The 19,890-nt window shown below is 43.2% G+C and overlaps 1 protein-coding gene across 4 annotated transcripts in view; it reads left to right on the top strand.

The window, feature by feature from the left end:
• Positions 1-19,890, top strand: part of ZNF532 (zinc finger protein 532) — a 135,939-nt gene that overhangs the window by 98,745 nt on the left and 17,304 nt on the right. For all 4 annotated transcript variants that reach the window (XM_032603089.1, XM_032603088.1, XM_032603090.1 and 1 more), the window contains one exon: positions 4,475-4,587. In XM_032603089.1, the coding sequence (XP_032458980.1) occupies positions 4,475-4,587 (113 nt within the window). The remainder of the gene's footprint in view (positions 1-4,474; positions 4,588-19,890) is intronic.

Raw genomic sequence — 19,890 nt, 5'->3', positions numbered from 1 at the left:
TTTTTTATTAAATGAGTTGTTGGCAGTTTTTGAAAGTTACACCCTGAACTTCACTGTTGCTGGAAGTCTTGTGGGTTTTGTTGCCTGACTCTGCAGAGTTCAATGATTTAGAGCACGTGTTCTATGTATGTTGTGTTAAATCAGAACTGACTGTACCATGTGCGGGTTTATCTGTAGAATAGATTCCCAAGTGGAAGGGTCCAGGGTTTTAGGAGTTAAATTCTGAGGGATTACTGCTGTGGTAGGCGTAAATTATGCAGTTGGTTTGGTTTTCCTTTTTCATAAAAACCGCTATGATAAGAGCTGAAGGATGTGTGTCAGCGTGCTTTGGGAATAACTTCGCTCCCGTTTAATCTTAAACTTGTGGCTGTTCCTGGACATGTGCTGGTTGTCAAGGAGGCCCTGTGCATGTTGGTGTGAGGCAGATATCTCGTGGAGGAGGGAATCGCAGAAGAGATGGAGATGAGTGGGTGTCTGGCCAGATGGGAGTGTGAAGTTGTGGCTTTTCTCCCTCTAACTTCTTCAGAGTCACCTGAGACAGAGGCCTTCAAGCCAAGAGACAGGAAGGGACTGGTTATCAGCATGGAAATGTCTGATCGTGAGAGCGCCCACCTCCACCAAGTGCCATCCGAAAAGAATGGCTTTCAGAGGCATTTTAAATCCCAGAGCTCAGACATGAGCCCAGGGCTGGGGCATGTAGAACAAAGGAGTTTGTTAGGTAAGAGCAGTTAATAATAATGCTTTCTTCCCTAAAGGACACAAAGGTAAAAGAGTCAGAAATTGGAGATGAGGGAGAAAGTTTAGGAGGTGTGCCCAAGTGTTTCATTTGATACTTTGCTCTAACGTTTTAGCAAAATTTTCAGACCCTTCCAGCTTATTAGTTCACTGTTTCTTTAAAGAGTTCTATTTAAAAACAAAATAATTTATAATTCATAAATTTCTTTTCTGATTTTAGTTAACTATAAAAAGTGCACTTAAGGCCCTGGTTCTGTTAATATCAGTTTATGCAGCCTTGGAGCCAGCAGAAGTAAAGGACATTAAAAGTCTTGAAAACAGAATGATAGACTTTTACACTTTCTTTTTTCCTTTTTTTAAAAGTTAATTATTTATTTATTTTTGGCTGCGTTGGCTCTTTGTTGCTGCGTGCGGGCTTCTCACTGAAGTGCCTCCTCTTGTTGCGGAGCACGAGCTCTAGGCGCGCGAGAGCTTCAGTAGTTGGGGCACGTGGGCTCAGTAGTTGTGGCTCGCAGGCTCAGTAGTTGTGGCGCACGGGCGTAGTTGCTCTGTGGCATGTGGAATCTTCCCGGACCAGGGCTTGAACCCGTGTCCCCTGCATCGGCAGGCGGATTCGTAACCACTGTGCCACCAGGGAAGTCCTACACTTTCTTAATACTGTTTTTTCCCATGTTTGATTAAAAATTGCTCCCTGTGTCGTAAAGTAGCAGTATGAACTATTATAATATTGAAGATACAAGTTATGAAGATAAATTAGGCAAAGCACCTTTAAACAAGTTAGTATTTAAAATTTAACAAAGAAGAAAGTCATTTGTCTTGTTAGGTATTGTGAACATGGCGGGTTTGATCTGGAAACTGGAGTTTAACTTGTAGTTTTTCTTGTCACCAGTGATTTTGAAACCTTGCCCCATTGTTTTGAGATTGCACAGTTCACTTCTGCAATTTTTTTTCATAAAGATGTTGAAAAAGAGTATCTCATACATCGTCAACTCTTTTTGAAAATAATAATTATTGATTTAGCTAAGCTGCTCTTCATTTATTTTATTATCTTCTGAGGATTTCTTTATTGATATTTCTCTATTACAATTTTGATTTGATATTAATATAACTACACGGTAACAAGAAGTAGAATATTAAAATCTTCACCATAATAGAAAATCCAGTCTGCACGTCTCTGAGGTCTCTGCCCTGTTTTGTGCTTAGAAAGATACACTTCCGTTGTCTCCCTCCTTTATGATTATTTGCTACAACTGTCTTGCTTTTAGAAAGATGTCTTGTGTTTCAGCTCTCCCAGGTGATCTTAACATTGTCCATCTTATATGTGCAGAATTCAACAGGAGTTAGGTATTTGTAGATGTTAAAAACCTTTATTGAAACATAGTAGAACTATTCATAACTGACTGTTCTTGACTTAAAGTTTTATTGTAAAAGAAACCTCTTATTCATTCTCTGGCTACATATGCTAATAAAAGAGAGTAGGGATGGCCTATTTAATGTGATCGAAAATTCTTATGGAGAAGGGACAGGATATCTCAGGCACTAGTTGGTCACTTGCTTTGTTGTGTCTTTTTTCCCCCAGAGATGATTCTTACAGTCTGGGATATATGATGTATATCCATATATCCCGGGGATATGCTTAGGAAAGCAGTACAAGCAATGGTACGACTTTCATCTTTAACTTGGAGAAGGAACTTCCTCCTTTGCCTTTGTCTGGGTTCAAGACCTTTTCAGCGTCCGCCGGACTGATTTGTTTTATTTAAAAGATTGTATTTTCCACTTTTTAAAAAATGAAACTTGGATATGTAACTTTATTATTACTAATAAAGTAACACATATTGAGGATTTCTCTGTGTCCCAAGCACTGTGCTAGCCCTTCAGTGGCCCCCTTCCCCCAGCACTCTCTCTGAGGACGGCACTGCTGTGATCCCCACTTGACAGCTTGAGGAGTGGGTGTTTATGGAGTTGGGACACTTTCCCCCGTCACATGGTTAGTGAGTGGTGGAGAAAAGGTGCCAGCCCATCTCTGGGACTCCTCTCAGCCGCCTGAATAGATTTGTTTACCAGCTTGAATAAGGGTGTGTTTGTCAGGTGATTAATGTAAAAATAAGTTTTTAGAAAACATCATTTCTTTATCACTTAGGTCACAGTTGCTTGCTTACCTCTTCTTATTGCCAAAGTAGTAACACAATTTCACGTGAGAACTTATTCCTTCTTCATCCCTATTTTTTACGAGGGCTGATGAGCCAAATTTGTTTCATTTACGAGGCAAACCGTTCTTTCTTGATTTCATTTCCTCGTGATATGACATTACTTCCAGACTGCAGTGCGTATCATGCCCAAATAATTTGTGTTAAATGTTAAGCCACTAATTTGACTTCAAAGGTTCCACATGGGAATCTGTTGAATTAACATTATGTCTTAGCCAAAGTGGGAAACTTTCACTTTGATTTTTATCTCTCTCTCTTTTTTTTTTTTTTTTTTTTGCGGTACGCGGGCCTCTCACTGCTGTGGCCTCTCCAGTTGCGGAGCACAGGCTCCGGATGCGCAGGCTCAGCGGCCATGGCTCACGGGCCCAGCCGCTCCGCGGCACGTGGGATCTTCCCGGACCGGGGCTCGAACCCATGTCCCCTGCATCGGCAGGCGGACTCTCAACCACTGCGCCACCAGGGAAGCCCAGATTTTTATATATCTCTTGATCGTGCTCTCTCGCTTTCTCAGTGTCCCTCCCCTGCACACACGCACGCACGCACACACACACACTACATATACCAACAGGCAGTATCCCCAAAGTGGTTTCAAACTTGTGTTCTTGAGATAACCAAATGGTATCATTTAAAACAAAAAGCATTCTTGGAAAACTCTTTCCTTATTTAAGCAATAATTAGTTATTAGGGGGAGAAGCTAAAATGTTTAAAATTAGCCAGAGATGTAATTTAAAATGGCATATTGGAGAAGGAAACCTGTTCTTTCTGGATATAACAAATTAACTAATGGCTTTATTTGGTATCTGCTGAAGAATTGTTTTTCTAGGTTATCTGCTTTTTAAAAATAACGTCTCTTACGCAAAGAAAATTTATGTAATGTTTTCTTTTCAGCTATCTGGGTGTTTGTGTTCAATCAAAACAATAAGTCTTTTTAAGGAAAAAAATAGTTTTTTAGTCTTGATAAAGTGTGTTCTCTAGAAATGAACCCCTCCATGATTACTCCAGCCCTACCCACCCTTTCTGTTATGTTTTTTTTAAATTGATTGATTGATTGATTGATTGATTTTTGGCTGCATTGGGTCTTTATTGCTGCGTGCGGGCTGTTCTCTAGTTGCGTCGAGCAGGGGCTACTCTTCACTGCGGTGCCCAGGCTTCTCATTGCGGTGGCTTCTCTTGTTGCGGAGCACTGGCTCTAGGCGCGTAGGCTTCAGTAGTTGTGGCTCACAGGCTCTGTATTTGTGGCGCACAAGCTCTAGAGCGCAGGCAGGCTCAGTAGTTGTGGCGCACGGGCTTAGTTGCTCCGTGGCATGTGGGATCCTCCCAGACCAGGGCTCAAACCCGTGTCCCCTGCATTGGCAGGCTAACCACTGCACCACCAGGGAAGTCCTCTGTTACACCTTTAAAATCTTCTAGTCTTGTTACTGTATTGCTAAACAGCAGTGATACTTAGACTCTTACAAAAGAGTTTTTAATTTGTAAAGTGTTTCCATTTTTGTTCTCTCAAGTGACTTTCTTTCTCTTTTCTCCTAATAAAGCAAATGAAGAAGCACCCCTGCCGCCAGTGTGACAAGTCTTTCAGCTCATCCCACAGCCTGTGCCGTCACAACCGGATCAAGCACAAAGGCATCAGGAAAGTTTATACCTGCTCGTAAGTTGTGATTTCTAATGTGGGAAGCACAGTGAAAGGGTTAGCCTGGAACTTCTCGAAGGTTTTTCCCATTTCACCATTAACTTTCCATTTTCCCATTCTCTGCTCCATGGTGTATGGATTTCCTTTCGGAATTGTATTTTGTTTTGACAGACCATTCTTGCTTGGTTTGTAACACTTAACAATATTAAAATAAAAAGGAGCAGTCCCTTGCCCACCCTTTGTATGTTCTTATCTGTTACCTTTGTTCTTTTTTTTTTGGCCACACAGTTTGTGGGATCTTAGTTCCCCGACCAGGGATTGAACCCGGGCCCTCAGCAGTGAAAGCACAGAGTCCTAACCACTGTACTCCCAGGGAATTCCCACCTATGTTCTTATCCATTATACAGAGGTAGGCATTTTATTACTGAGAATTTTGGAGAAGTGGCTCACGGGCAGGTAGGTGCACGGTTGAATGAGATGCTCTTCGGTCTCTTACACACAGGGAGTTGGCAGCATCAGTAAGCTGTTTGGGCTGGTAGATCTACTCAGGGTTCAGAGCAGGCCGTGGTGGGGCCAGTCATGGAGTCATCCTGGGCTGGACGTTTGCCCCTCGGTTGCAGTGCATCCCTCATCTCAGCACACGCTGTTGGTTAGAGACCAAATTCAAGGAACTGAGTGGGCCAACCCACTGAGTGGACAGTCCATGAGATTCTTTGTATATGAAGGTCAGAGATTGTTATATTATTATTAGTGAGAAAGCTTTCTCACCCACTCAGAACATGCCTGAAGTGAGGTGATATAACAGGGTTACTTACTTTAAGGCACTTCTCATAAAAGAGGACTAAACGACACAGAAGCCATATAGCCAGTGTGTGGCCGTGATGAAAGCAGGGCTCTGTGTACCATTTGGCTGAGGGAACGTGAGAAAGTCAGCTACCAGATCGCCGGGGCTTTGCTGTGTCTTGGTTAGGTAGGGAATGTTTCTTGGGTAGGAAAACAGGGACCCTCCTTCCGTGAAATTGAAGCTGGGAGTGATTTTGGTGAGATGAGAACATTCTGTAAATACAGTCTGTATGTTGAGACTGCATTGAAAGAATCAGTGAATTTAGGAGGAAACCCTGGGCTGAGAAAATGGAAAGGAATGCTGGCGTGGATGGCACAGTCCTTCCTCTAACAGGGGTGTTCATTTCCTCGTGAAGTGCCTGTAAGGCAGTAAGATGCCAGGATTGTCCAGCTAATTTCGTTTGTTCTTTGGTGTTGGTGCTGGCTCCCACTGCTGCCCCATAGAGCGTCTCTAACATGATACCAGAATTTGGAGCCAATCATTATAAAATTCTTAGAAGCCTCTCTGAAGACAGCAAATTTGGTTCTTCATAAGCCATGAGGAACTTTCCATCCACCTTCGCTGCAGTGGTATTCTTGATGCCTGGCTTAGAGTATCTGTAATCACCATGGTCATTAACTTCCATTTACGTGTGTTTGGCCTGTTTGGTTAAGAAAATGATAAATTCATATCTTATAAAGAAGAACTGTGATCGTAATTAACATAATTTTGCACAAGCTGAAATGACATTTTAAATAATTGACATGTTTTGGATATCTGTTCACAGTTTTCTATGTTTTAATCGACTGACTGAACACATGTATTTGAGCGCTGCGGTCCTAACCATGCATATTGCATTTGTGCTTTGATGAGGAATTTGATGGGGAGACAGTCTGTCTTGTCTGTGTTACGGCAGAGTGGACAGGAATCGTTAACACCAGCGTGAAGGAGTCAGGCAGGGACTTTCTTCCTATTAAAGTGTCTCATGACGTAAATTCTGAGGGAACCGTCTGAGTCACTGGAAAGGAAACTTTTGAAATTTAATGTTCTCCATGTTAAAAATTACAGCCATCTAGAATAACGAATTAAGTAATACTTTAACCAAACTCAGAAAATAAGTACTCCATCTGACCCAAATTTTTGTGTCCTGTAAGGACACAAAAATTTGGGTCAGATGGAGTACTTATTTTCTGAGTTTGGTTAAAGTATTACTTAATTCGTTATTCTAGATGGCTGTAATTTTTAACATGGAGAACATTAAATTTCAAAAGTTTCCTTTCCAGTGACTCAGACGGTTCCCTCAGAATTTACGTCATGAGACACTTTAATAGGAAGAAAGTCCCTGCCTGACTCCTTCACGCTGGTGTTAACGATTCCTGTCCACTCTGCCGTAACACAGACAAGACAGACTGTCTCCCCATCAAATTCCTCATCAAAGCACAAATGCAATATGCATGGTTAGGACCGCAGCGCTCAAATACATGTGTTCAGTCAGTCGATTAAAACATAGAAAACTGTGAACAGATATCCAAAACATGTCAATTATTTAAAATGTCATTTCAGCTTGTGCAAAATTATGTTAATTACGATCACAGTTCTTCTTTATAAGATATGAATTTATCATTTTCTTAACCAAACAGGCCAAACACACGTAAATGGAAGTTAATGACCATGGTGATTACAGATACTCTAAGCCAGGCATCAAGAATACCACTGCAGCGAAGGTGGATGGAAAGTTCCTCATGGCTTATGAAGAACCAAATTTGCTGTCTTCAGAGAGGCTTCTAAGAATTTTATAATGATTGGCTCCAAATTCTGGTATCATGTTAGAGACGCTCTATGGGGCAGCAGTGGGAGCCAGCACCAACACCAAAGAACAAACGAAATTAGCTGGACAATCCTGGCATCTTACTGCCTTACAGGCACTTCACGAGGAAATGAACACCCCTGTTAGAGGAAGGACTGTGCCATCCACGCCAGCATTCCTTTCCATTTTCTCAGCCCAGGGTTTCCTCCTAAATTCACTGATTCTTTCAATGCAGTCTCAACATACAGACTGTATTTACAGAATGTTCTCATCTCACCAAAATCACTCCCAGCTTCAATTTCACGGAAGGAGGGTCCCTGTTTTCCTACCCAAGAAACATTCCCTACCTAACCAAGACACAGCAAAGCCCCGGCGATCTGGTAGCTGACTTTCTCACGTTCCCTCAGCCAAATGGTACACAGAGCCCTGCTTTCATCACGGCCACACACTGGCTATATGGCTTCTGTGTCGTTTAGTCCTCTTTTATGAGAAGTGCCTTAAAGTAAGTAACCCTGTTATATCACCTCACTTCAGGCATGTTCTGAGTGGGTGAGAAAGCTTTCTCACTAATAATAATATAACAATCTCTGACCTTCATATACAAAGAATCTCATGGACTGTCCACTCAGTGGGTTGGCCCACTCAGTTCCTTGAATTTGGTCTCTAACCAACAGCGTGTGCTGAGATGAGGGATGCACTGCAACCGAGGGGCAAACGTCCAGCCCAGGATGACTCCATGACTGGCCCCACCACGGCCTGCTCTGAACCCTGAGTAGATCTACCAGCCCAAACAGCTTACTGATGCTGCCAACTCCCTGTGTGTAAGAGACCGAAGAGCATCTCATTCAACCGTGCACCTACCTGCCCGTGAGCCACTTCTCCAAAATTCTCAGTAATAAAATGCCTACCTCTGTATAATGGATAAGAACATAGGTGGGAATTCCCTGGGAGTACAGTGGTTAGGACTCTGTGCTTTCACTGCTGAGGGCCCGGGTTCAATCCCTGGTCGGGGAACTAAGATCCCACAAACTGTGTGGCCAAAAAAAAAAGAACAAAGGTAACAGATAAGAACATACAAAGGGTGGGCAAGGGACTGCTCCTTTTTATTTTAATATTGTTAAGTGTTACAAACCAAGCAAGAATGGTCTGTCAAAACAAAATACAATTCCGAAAGGAAATCCATACACCATGGAGCAGAGAATGGGAAAATGGAAAGTTAATGGTGAAATGGGAAAAACCTTCGAGAAGTTCCAGGCTAACCCTTTCACTGTGCTTCCCACATTAGAAATCACAACTTACGAGCAGGTATAAACTTTCCTGATGCCTTTGTGCTTGATCCGGTTGTGACGGCACAGGCTGTGGGATGAGCTGAAAGACTTGTCACACTGGCGGCAGGGGTGCTTCTTCATTTGCTTTATTAGGAGAAAAGAGAAAGAAAGTCACTTGAGAGAACAAAAATGGAAACACTTTACAAATTAAAAACTCTTTTGTAAGAGTCTAAGTATCACTGCTGTTTAGCAATACAGTAACAAGACTAGAAGATTTTAAAGGTGTAACAGAGGACTTCCCTGGTGGTGCAGTGGTTAGCCTGCCAATGCAGGGGACACGGGTTTGAGCCCTGGTCTGGGAGGATCCCACATGCCACGGAGCAACTAAGCCCGTGCGCCACAACTACTGAGCCTGCCTGCGCTCTAGAGCTTGTGCGCCACAAATACAGAGCCTGTGAGCCACAACTACTGAAGCCTACGCGCCTAGAGCCAGTGCTCCGCAACAAGAGAAGCCACCGCAATGAGAAGCCTGGGCACCGCAGTGAAGAGTAGCCCCTGCTCGACGCAACTAGAGAACAGCCCGCACGCAGCAATAAAGACCCAATGCAGCCAAAAATCAATCAATCAATCAATCAATCAATTTAAAAAAAACATAACAGAAAGGGTGGGTAGGGCTGGAGTAATCATGGAGGGGTTCATTTCTAGAGAACACACTTTATCAAGACTAAAAAACTATTTTTTTCCTTAAAAAGACTTATTGTTTTGATTGAACACAAACACCCAGATAGCTGAAAAGAAAACATTACATAAATTTTCTTTGCGTAAGAGACGTTATTTTTAAAAAGCAGATAACCTAGAAAAACAATTCTTCAGCAGATACCAAATAAAGCCATTAGTTAATTTGTTATATCCAGAAAGAACAGGTTTCCTTCTCCAATATGCCATTTTAAATTACATCTCTGGCTAATTTTAAACATTTTAGCTTCTCCCCCTAATAACTAATTATTGCTTAAATAAGGAAAGAGTTTTCCAAGAATGCTTTTTGTTTTAAATGATACCATTTGGTTATCTCAAGAACACAAGTTTGAAACCACTTTGGGGATACTGCCTGTTGGTATATGTAGTGTGTGTGTGTGCGTGCGTGCGTGTGTGCAGGGGAGGGACACTGAGAAAGCGAGAGAGCACGATCAAGAGATATATAAAAATCTGGGCTTCCCTGGTGGCGCAGTGGTTGAGAGTCCGCCTGCCGATGCAGGGGACATGGGTTCGAGCCCCGGTCCGGGAAGATCCCACGTGCCGCGGAGCGGCTGGGCCCGTGAGCCATGGCCGCTTAGCCTGCGCATCCGGAGCCTGTGCTCCGCAACTGGAGAGGCCACAGCAGTGAGAGGCCCGCGTACCGCAAAAAAAAAAAAAAAAAAAGAGAGAGAGATAAAAATCAAAGTGAAAGTTTCCCACTTTGGCTAAGACATAATGTTAATTCAACAGATTCCCATGTGGAACCTTTGAAGTCAAATTAGTGGCTTAACATTTAACACAAATTATTTGGGCATGATACGCACTGCAGTCTGGAAGTAATGTCATATCACGAGGAAATGAAATCAAGAGAACGGTTTGCCTCGTAAATGAAACAAATTTGGCTCATCAGCCCTCGTAAAAAATAGGGATGAAGAAGGAATAAGTTCTCACGTGAAATTGTGTTACTACTTTGGCAATAAGAAGAGGTAAGCAAGCAACTGTGACCTAAGTGATAAAGAAATGATGTTTTCTAAAAACTTATTTTTACATTAATCACCTGACAAACACACCCTTATTCAAGCTGGTAAACAAATCTATTCAGGCGGCTGAGAGGAGTCCCAGAGATGGGCTGGCACCTTTTCTCCACCACTCACTAACCATGTGACGGGGGAAAGTGTCCCAACTCCATAAACACCCACTCCTCAAGCTGTCAAGTGGGGATCACAGCAGTGCCGTCCTCAGAGAGAGTGCTGGGGGAAGGGGGCCACTGAAGGGCTAGCACAGTGCTTGGGACACAGAGAAATCCTCAATATGTGTTACTTTATTAGTAATAATAAAGTTACATATCCAAGTTTCATTTTTTAAAAAGTGGAAAATACAATCTTTTAAATAAAACAAATCAGTCCGGCGGACGCTGAAAAGGTCTTGAACCCAGACAAAGGCAAAGGAGGAAGTTCCTTCTCCAAGTTAAAGATGAAAGTCGTACCATTGCTTGTACTGCTTTCCTAAGCATATCCCCGGGATATATGGATATACATCATATATCCCAGACTGTAAGAATCATCTCTGGGGGAAAAAAGACACAACAAAGCAAGTGACCAACTAGTGCCTGAGATATCCTGTCCCTTCTCCATAAGAATTTTCGATCACATTAAATAGGCCATCCCTACTCTCTTTTATTAGCATATGTAGCCAGAGAATGAATAAGAGGTTTCTTTTACAATAAAACTTTAAGTCAAGAACAGTCAGTTATGAATAGTTCTACTATGTTTCAATAAAGGTTTTTAACATCTACAAATACCTAACTCCTGTTGAATTCTGCACATATAAGATGGACAATGTTAAGATCACCTGGGAGAGCTGAAACACAAGACATCTTTCTAAAAGCAAGACAGTTGTAGCAAATAATCATAAAGGAGGGAGACAACGGAAGTGTATCTTTCTAAGCACAAAACAGGGCAGAGACCTCAGAGACGTGCAGACTGGATTTTCTATTATGGTGAAGATTTTAATATTCTACTTCTTGTTACCGTGTAGTTATATTAATATCAAATCAAAATTGTAATAGAGAAATATCAATAAAGAAATCCTCAGAAGATAATAAAATAAATGAAGAGCAGCTTAGCTAAATCAATAATTATTATTTTCAAAAAGAGTTGACGATGTATGAGATACTCTTTTTCAACATCTTTATGAAAAAAAATTGCAGAAGTGAACTGTGCAATCTCAAAACAATGGGGCAAGGTTTCAAAATCACTGGTGACAAGAAAAACTACAAGTTAAACTCCAGTTTCCAGATCAAACCCGCCATGTTCACAATACCTAACAAGACAAATGACTTTCTTCTTTGTTAAATTTTAAATACTAACTTGTTTAAAGGTGCTTTGCCTAATTTATCTTCATAACTTGTATCTTCAATATTATAATAGTTCATACTGCTACTTTACGACACAGGGAGCAATTTTTAATCAAACATGGGAAAAAACAGTATTAAGAAAGTGTAGGACTTCCCTGGTGGCACAGTGGTTACGAATCCGCCTGCCGATGCAGGGGACACGGGTTCAAGCCCTGGTCCGGGAAGATTCCACATGCCACAGAGCAACTACGCCCGTGCGCCACAACTACTGAGCCTGCGAGCCACAACTACTGAGCCCACGTGCCCCAACTACTGAAGCTCTCGCGCGCCTAGAGCTCGTGCTCCGCAACAAGAGGAGGCACTTCAGTGAGAAGCCCGCACGCAGCAACAAAGAGCCAACGCAGCCAAAAATAAATAAATAATTAACTTTTAAAAAAAGGAAAAAAAAAGTGTAAAAGTCTATCATTCTGTTTTCAAGACTTTTAATGTCCTTTACTTCTGCTGGCTCCAAGGCTGCATAAACTGATATTAACAGAACCAGGGCCTTAAGTGCACTTTTTATAGTTAACTAAAATCAGAAAAGAAATTTATGAATTATAAATTATTTTGTTTTTAAATAGAACTCTTTAAAGAAACAGTGAACTAATAAGCTGGAAGGGTCTGAAAATTTTGCTAAAACGTTAGAGCAAAGTATCAAATGAAACACTTGGGCACACCTCCTAAACTTTCTCCCTCATCTCCAATTTCTGACTCTTTTACCTTTGTGTCCTTTAGGGAAGAAAGCATTATTATTAACTGCTCTTACCTAACAAACTCCTTTGTTCTACATGCCCCAGCCCTGGGCTCATGTCTGAGCTCTGGGATTTAAAATGCCTCTGAAAGCCATTCTTTTCGGATGGCACTTGGTGGAGGTGGGCGCTCTCACGATCAGACATTTCCATGCTGATAACCAGTCCCTTCCTGTCTCTTGGCTTGAAGGCCTCTGTCTCAGGTGACTCTGAAGAAGTTAGAGGGAGAAAAGCCACAACTTCACACTCCCATCTGGCCAGACACCCACTCATCTCCATCTCTTCTGCGATTCCCTCCTCCACGAGATATCTGCCTCACACCAACATGCACAGGGCCTCCTTGACAACCAGCACATGTCCAGGAACAGCCACAAGTTTAAGATTAAACGGGAGCGAAGTTATTCCCAAAGCACGCTGACACACATCCTTCAGCTCTTATCATAGCGGTTTTTATGAAAAAGGAAAACCAAACCAACTGCATAATTTACGCCTACCACAGCAGTAATCCCTCAGAATTTAACTCCTAAAACCCTGGACCCTTCCACTTGGGAATCTATTCTACAGATAAACCCGCACATGGTACAGTCAGTTCTGATTTAACACAACATACATAGAACACGTGCTCTAAATCATTGAACTCTGCAGAGTCAGGCAACAAAACCCACAAGACTTCCAGCAACAGTGAAGTTCAGGGTGTAACTTTCAAAAACTGCCAACAACTCATTTAATAAAAAACGAAACTAGCATGGATTTACACATGTTAAACGGTTAAGAAACACATATTAGGTGCTGCAAAAAATGGGGCACTTTACCTTGAAAAAGACCTTCAGTTTGCTTGTGGAAGTGAGCGCCAGGGGGCTTGCTCGAGTTTCTGTGAAGTGGTGTAAGGAGGGTTATCTGAAATTGGAGGGAAGTTGTAACACCAGGTGTGGACCTGTGTGACTCAGCCCACGGGGAGATGAGGTCACTGGTGAAGGCAGAAGGTGTGTGCCGGGTGGACTCCTACACAACTCTGTTGCACAGTTTAATGATCACCTAGTGTTTCTCAGGGACGGAATCGCACGAGCAAACTCGGAATTCACATTATGCTTCAATTGTTCCCTGATGTATCAACTACATTGGAACAAATCTGTGTTTTCCACACAGGCATTAAAGCAGAACTGACTGTACATACAAGGTTATTCACTGCAGCACTGTGTGTAAGGGGAAAAGATGGGAAAAAATGTGGGTCCATCCAAGGAGGAAGGGTTAAATAAATGATACGTGCTCAAAACAATACTCTTGTCATGCAGCAGTAGAAAAGAATGAAAGATCTCAAAGCACTGGTATGAAAAGAACTGTATCATAAATTACATGGAGACGGAACCGGTGCAGAAAATTAACTTAATAAACTGTGTTCTGTGTTAAAAAGAGGTAAAAATGAGAACACAGACGCATATACGATGATACTGGCATAGAGAAACTTCAAGGGTGGCAAGGGTAGAAATGAGGCTTTTAACTGCATTCCTTCATATTATTTGGATTTCTGAACCATGTGAATAGAGCTCATATAAAAAAATTATTTTTTTCCATTGCCTCAAAAAGATCTTAGGTCAGGTTCACTGAGGTATTAATTTACGAAATGTAAAATTCACTTTTTAATGAGTTTTGGGAAATGGATACAGTTAAGTAACTGCTACTACAATCAAGATATAGAACAGTTCCATCACCCCCCAAATTCCCACGTGCCCCTTTAGCGTCAACCCCTCCTTCCTACACCCAACTCTTAAAAACCACTCATCTGTTTTCCATCCTACAGTTTTGCTTTTTCCATTTGTCACGTACATGGGACCATGCAGTATAATTAATGTGTGTGGTTTTGTGAGCCTGGCATCTCTCACTCGGCATCACGCATCGGCAACTCTATCGAGTGTATCAGTAGTCCGTGCTTCTCACTGCAGAGGAGTACTCCGTTGTATGGACAGACCCCTGTTTGTTTACCATTTACCAGGTGAAGGACTTCAAGGTTGTTTCCAGTTTTTGAAAATTATTGAAGTATACAGTATAAACTATAAACATTCATGGACAGGTTTTGGTGTCAACATATGATCTTATTTCTCTTGGGTAAATACCTAGGAATGGGATTACTGGGTCCTATGGTAAATTACATAAGAATCTGTCAAAGTGTTTTCCAGATGGCTGTACTCTGTTTTTCCACCAGCAATGGATAAGAGCTCCAATGGCTCTGCAGCCTTCCCAGCACTTGATATTGCCATTTTGTTTTATTTTATTTTATTATAGCCATTATCAAGGGTGGCTAGTGGTATTTCATTGTGGTTTAATCTGCATTTCTCTAATGACTAATGATAGTAAGGTAAAAATTTTTCAGTTAACAGATAAAATACCTATTTATATGGTGTGCCTCTTCCTCCAAAGAAAAGCCCTGAACTCTGTTTTTGGTTTTTTTGTTTTTTTTTTTTTTTTTTTCTTCAGTACGCGGGCCTCTCACGGTTGTGGCCTCTCCCGTTGCGGAGCACAGGCTCCGGACGCGCAGGCTCAGCGGCCATGGCTCACTGGCCTAGCCGCTCTGTGGCATGTGGGATCTTCCCAGACCAGGGCACGAACCCGCGTCCCCTGCATCGGCAGGCGGACTTTCAACCACTGCGCCACCTGGGAAGCCCTGTTTTTGGTTTTTTATTTCAGGAGGAATTTCACTCTCTTGTAAGGTCCTTGAAAACAGAAGCTGTGGATCATTCATCCTTACAGCCCTGGCATTCAGCATACAGAAAACACTCAGTAAATAGTCACTGTGTAAATGAATAAAAGAAAAAAATAACTGAATACACAATTATCTACTGGAAAAATACAAGCATGTTCTACAAAGTGTTCACAGAACAACAAATTTACCATAAAGTCCTGGACAGAGAGCAAGCACTGCTTGTTTCTGGAAGATGGGTGAGACACCGGCATGTTTAAATCCTGGTAAGAGCCTCTAAAAAACAAAAACACTCACTGGGCTTCCCTGGTAGCGCAGTGGTTCAGAGTCCGCCTGCCGATGCTGGGGACCCACATGCCGCGGAGAGGCTGGGCCTGTGAGCCATGGCCGCTGAGCCTGCGCGTCCGGAGCCTGTGCTCCGCAACGGGAGAGGCCACAACAGTGAGAGGCCCGCGTACCGCAAAAAAAACCCCAACAAAACACTGAGGACAGAGGTGGGGAGACAGGGAGGGACTCACACAGAAGGAAGAGCACATCCTCCTGTGTGACTGGAGATAAGGCTCTGCCCATAAACAGGTGCGATGCTTACACGGCCAGTGGTGGGCGGGTGAAGAAGGGACTGGGAAACGGAAGGAACTCCTGCCTGGCAGCTTCCATATCAAAGTGAAGTGATACGATGCATCTAGATGCTGCAGCGTTCACTTTCTTTCCCTTACTGTTGCCAATTATAAAAATAACAAATGGTTATTGCAAAATAAAAGAGAATGAGATTGCTTCTAATCTCACCAACTGAGGTACCCACTATCAATTTCTAGCTGTACATCCTGCCCATGTCTTTTCTGGATACACGGATTCACGTGTACTTATGAGTCTATATTATACATAGTGATTTGTCACCTGATTTTTTCGCTTGTAAAGCACACACAGCTACACATATTTTGATGATTCCACATTCTTCTGAATCCACCATTGTATTTTATTGTATAAATGGACCATAATCCATTTAAATATCTTCTATTAATGATTTAGATTATTTCAACTTTTACAGATAAAATTTTCTATAGTCAACCAATGACTTCCTTTGGATAGATTTCTGAAAATAGACTTTCAAGTTGTAAAAATGTTAAGGCTCTGTGTCCCTTCTTGCCGAACCGTCCTCAAAAAGGACACCAGTGACCTAAGTCGGTGTCTCTTCATCAGGAGTCTTCAACACCAGGTTACATTCCTCAACCCTGCCGAAGTCAATTCTACGGCACTTCCGTTTCTCTGCGACGCCTAGTGACGCTGGACATCTAGGCACATACACCTGAGCCATTTACATCTCCCTGGGGAACTGCCCGATCACATCCTTTCCGCGGTTTTCTATGCAGTGAGGGCTGGAGACAGCAGGTGGCGAGCTCAGAGGGCAGACAACAGAGCCTTGCACACCATGGTGAGGGCTCCGGATCGTCCACGAGTGCGAGGAGGGGGCACTGAAGGGTTTGAGCAGAGGACCAATATGACCGACACAGTTTAGATGGGTCACTCCAGCTGCCAAGTGTGGAAGCAGGGAGCCAGGGCACAGGGCTCCAGGGGAGAGATCCTGTGCCCTGGGCTGGGGGAAAAAGGGTGATGATAAGTGGTTAGATTTGGTATGTACCTCCAGGGTAGATGTATGGATGGGCTGAATGTAGGTGACAAAGAAGAGAAAAAGAGGGGTCAGTCATCACTCCAATTCTTTGGCCTGGGCATCGGTGGAGCAGAGTTACCAGCTACCAGTTGGGAAAACAGGGGAGAAGCAGGATCAGGGAAGGAGAGGGATCAAAAGAGTTACGTTTTGGATACGTTAAGTGTGAGAAGCCCACTGGAGACCTAAGCAGAGATGTTAAATAAATAGGTGGTTAGCATCAAGTCCGGATCTCAGGGGAGAGGTCTGGCTGCAGATATACATCCGTGAGTCACTAGGACATAGATGCCACTCTGAGTCATGGGCCTGGATGGGAACTGTCTGAGAGTCAAAGGACACATCAACGTTCATAAGATGATAAAGACCAAGAAGAGCTATCGATGAGGCAGGATGAGAACCAAGAGAAGACAGTGCTTAAGAGGCCCAGCAAAGAAAGCACTTCTAGGAGGACAGAGCAGACGAGTGCTTCAGGCAGGTCAACGAAGACACCAACTGAGAAACCCAAGCCCCCTGAACTCAGGGACACGGAAGCACCGGACAGGTTGGCAGGACTGGCTCTGGTGGAGTGGGGGACGAAAGTCTAAACAGGAGAAGGAGGCAGAAAACAGAAGGACAGAAAACGATTCCAGGGAGATTTATTATAAAGGGAGGGAGAGAAAAAAATGGCAGTAGGGAAGGGGGGTGAGGAAAGCTGCTTTGCTGGGATAAGGGTACCAGGGCAGAGCTTTATGACGCTGAGAAAGATGCAGGAGAGAGTGGACGAGTGTGGGCAGCTGTGACACCCTCGAGTGGTCAGCAGGGGGCTGGATGGAGCGTGCAGATGGATGGGCTGCCCTTACAGGGGGCGGGGATGCAGGATCATCCTTTGTAATGGGAGATGACACAGTATTTGAGATCAGATGCAACAGGGTTTTCACTGCACCGTCTCCTTATGTGTGAGGCAAAATCCAAACTTCTTGGCTTTCGAGAGGGTCCACAATCTAATCCTCAAGCCACCATTTTGACTACATCTCCTGGGACTTTCATTCAAAGCCTCTCAAATCCACATCTTCTGAAGACCATGACACATTCCTCCCTGCTCTTCTGAGACAGCCTTCCCTCTCCTGGATGCCCATTCACATCCTTTCCCCCTCCAGCCAGCTCAGCTCTCAGGTCCTTGGTGGGCCTTCCCGATCTCTCCAGCCACCTGCCTCTCCTTCTCTTGCCCACATCCCACACAGCTACGAGTGAACCTCTGGAAACACACATCTCAATGTGTCCCTTCTCTCCCTAAAGCCCACCTGGCGTTCTCTGTAGCTTCAGGGAATGAGGCCGTTGGACTTGCCCACCTCACCCGTCCCAGCCTCCCATCACCCCCTTCCTAGAGCATCACCCTCCAGTACTACGTGCTGGCAGCCACTTGGCAGAGCCATGACGGCTTGTACCACATATCCATTCTCCTCCTGCTCGTCTGCACACACGGCAAATCCCTCTTGTGCACCCTCCAAATACCTCTTTGGATAGTATGAGGTAGCATTTCTTCTGTGCAGCCTTCCCTGGCATCTCCCCACCCCTGCTGATGTCCCACGGAACAGTGATGCTCAGATCCTGTACCTTAGATGTAAGTCTCATTCCTCTCTGCCACGTATCAAACCCAATTTTAATTTTTAATTTCACTCTATCCTCCCGTGATTTAAGGCTGGACTATATCTTACTGCTCGCTTTATTCACAGAGCCTCAACAGGTACTGAGCTAAAATCTGAATTGAATGCACCTTTCGCTTAGCGTTTAATTACGTTCACACCTTGTGATGCTGCTGAGACTGCTGTTTCATACCCAACTCAAACTAGTTTTAGCTTTAAAAGTATTTATCCTTTATTTTTCTACCCAACTATAAGCATCTCTAAGGGCAAGAATTACAATTCACACTTGGAGCTCCCTCATAGCAAACACTATGCAACTTGATAAATATTTGTAGGATAAAAGAAAGATACCTACGGAAGAACATGGTGTATGTAAAGCTAAACATTCCCTAAGTCTGAATGAATGGCCTGTTCTAAGCCGTTTCAGAACTGTACATTATTCCTATAATGTGCAAGTACCCAGAGGCACCGAAGACTTTCAGAACAAAACAGTATAGACTGATCACCTGAACAGGTGAAAAACCTATCTATCTATATATACATATAGTCTAATATATGCCTCCTGTAAAATAAATCAGCTTTTCTACAGAATAAAAATGTACTCAGATTACATATAAATAACTCAATAAGTTGATTATTAAAAAAGAAATTCACTAACGAAACATGTATCGTTAGCATATGTATTAAATAAATAAAAGGTATAATTTGCATTGTGAGAATTCTTGAAACTTTTCACCAGGATAAATAAAAAGTAATGCTTCATTAAGTATTTAATTCATCTATTCCTATTAGATCCGGATATAGTCAGTATGTGCCCACAAAACTGTAAAGCTTTCACTCTGTATGAGTATTACCTACAGTCATGGATGGTGAATCACAAGAAATAACCCTGCTCACCCAAGCCACCTATGCTCTCTTAGAAAATGGTCTTGTACATACTGACTATATCCGGATCTAATAGGAATAGATGAATTAAATACTTAATGAAGCACACAAAAGTCTCCTCACATCACACCACAATACCGTACCAATATTCTAAAGCCTCGCCACCATTCTCGGATCTGGTTCAATGAAGAAACCCAATCCCAGAGCAAACCTGGACACTTCAGGTCATAAAAGAAACTACTCTCCTCCCCTAGCCTCAGCCCACTGGATCTATACCTACATCTGCCTGCCGGGGATGCCACGGGCAGGGAGGGGACGCTGGGGCACAGGAAGGGACTGAGGTTTGACAGAGAACCGGGGGTGGGACCCTGGGAGGCTTCAGTCTGCGTCGGGGGCAGTGGAAGTGGAGAGGAGGAAAACTGCTCACTGGTGACAGCGAGGGAAGTAAGTCCCCGGCTTCAGGCAATGTTTTTAATAACAAACGTTCTTAGGCCAGCAAGTCCTGGTACATTCATCCAAAGCAGACGGAGATGGCCAAGTCTCGTATTTCTCCCATCTGGCAACAGCACCAGCCCAGCATCCAGGGAGCCTCCACCTCCTAAACCTTGAGACATAAACAGAAAGAGCCCAGGGAGGAAGAGCCTTCCTCGGTCTGCAAAATCACAGCAGCCCTGCT

Source organism: Phocoena sinus, chromosome 14 (assembly GCF_008692025.1).
Source record: "Phocoena sinus isolate mPhoSin1 chromosome 14, mPhoSin1.pri, whole genome shotgun sequence".
Taxonomy (NCBI): Eukaryota; Metazoa; Chordata; class Mammalia; order Artiodactyla; family Phocoenidae; genus Phocoena; species Phocoena sinus.
This window is presented reverse-complemented; position numbering and strand designations above follow the sequence as displayed.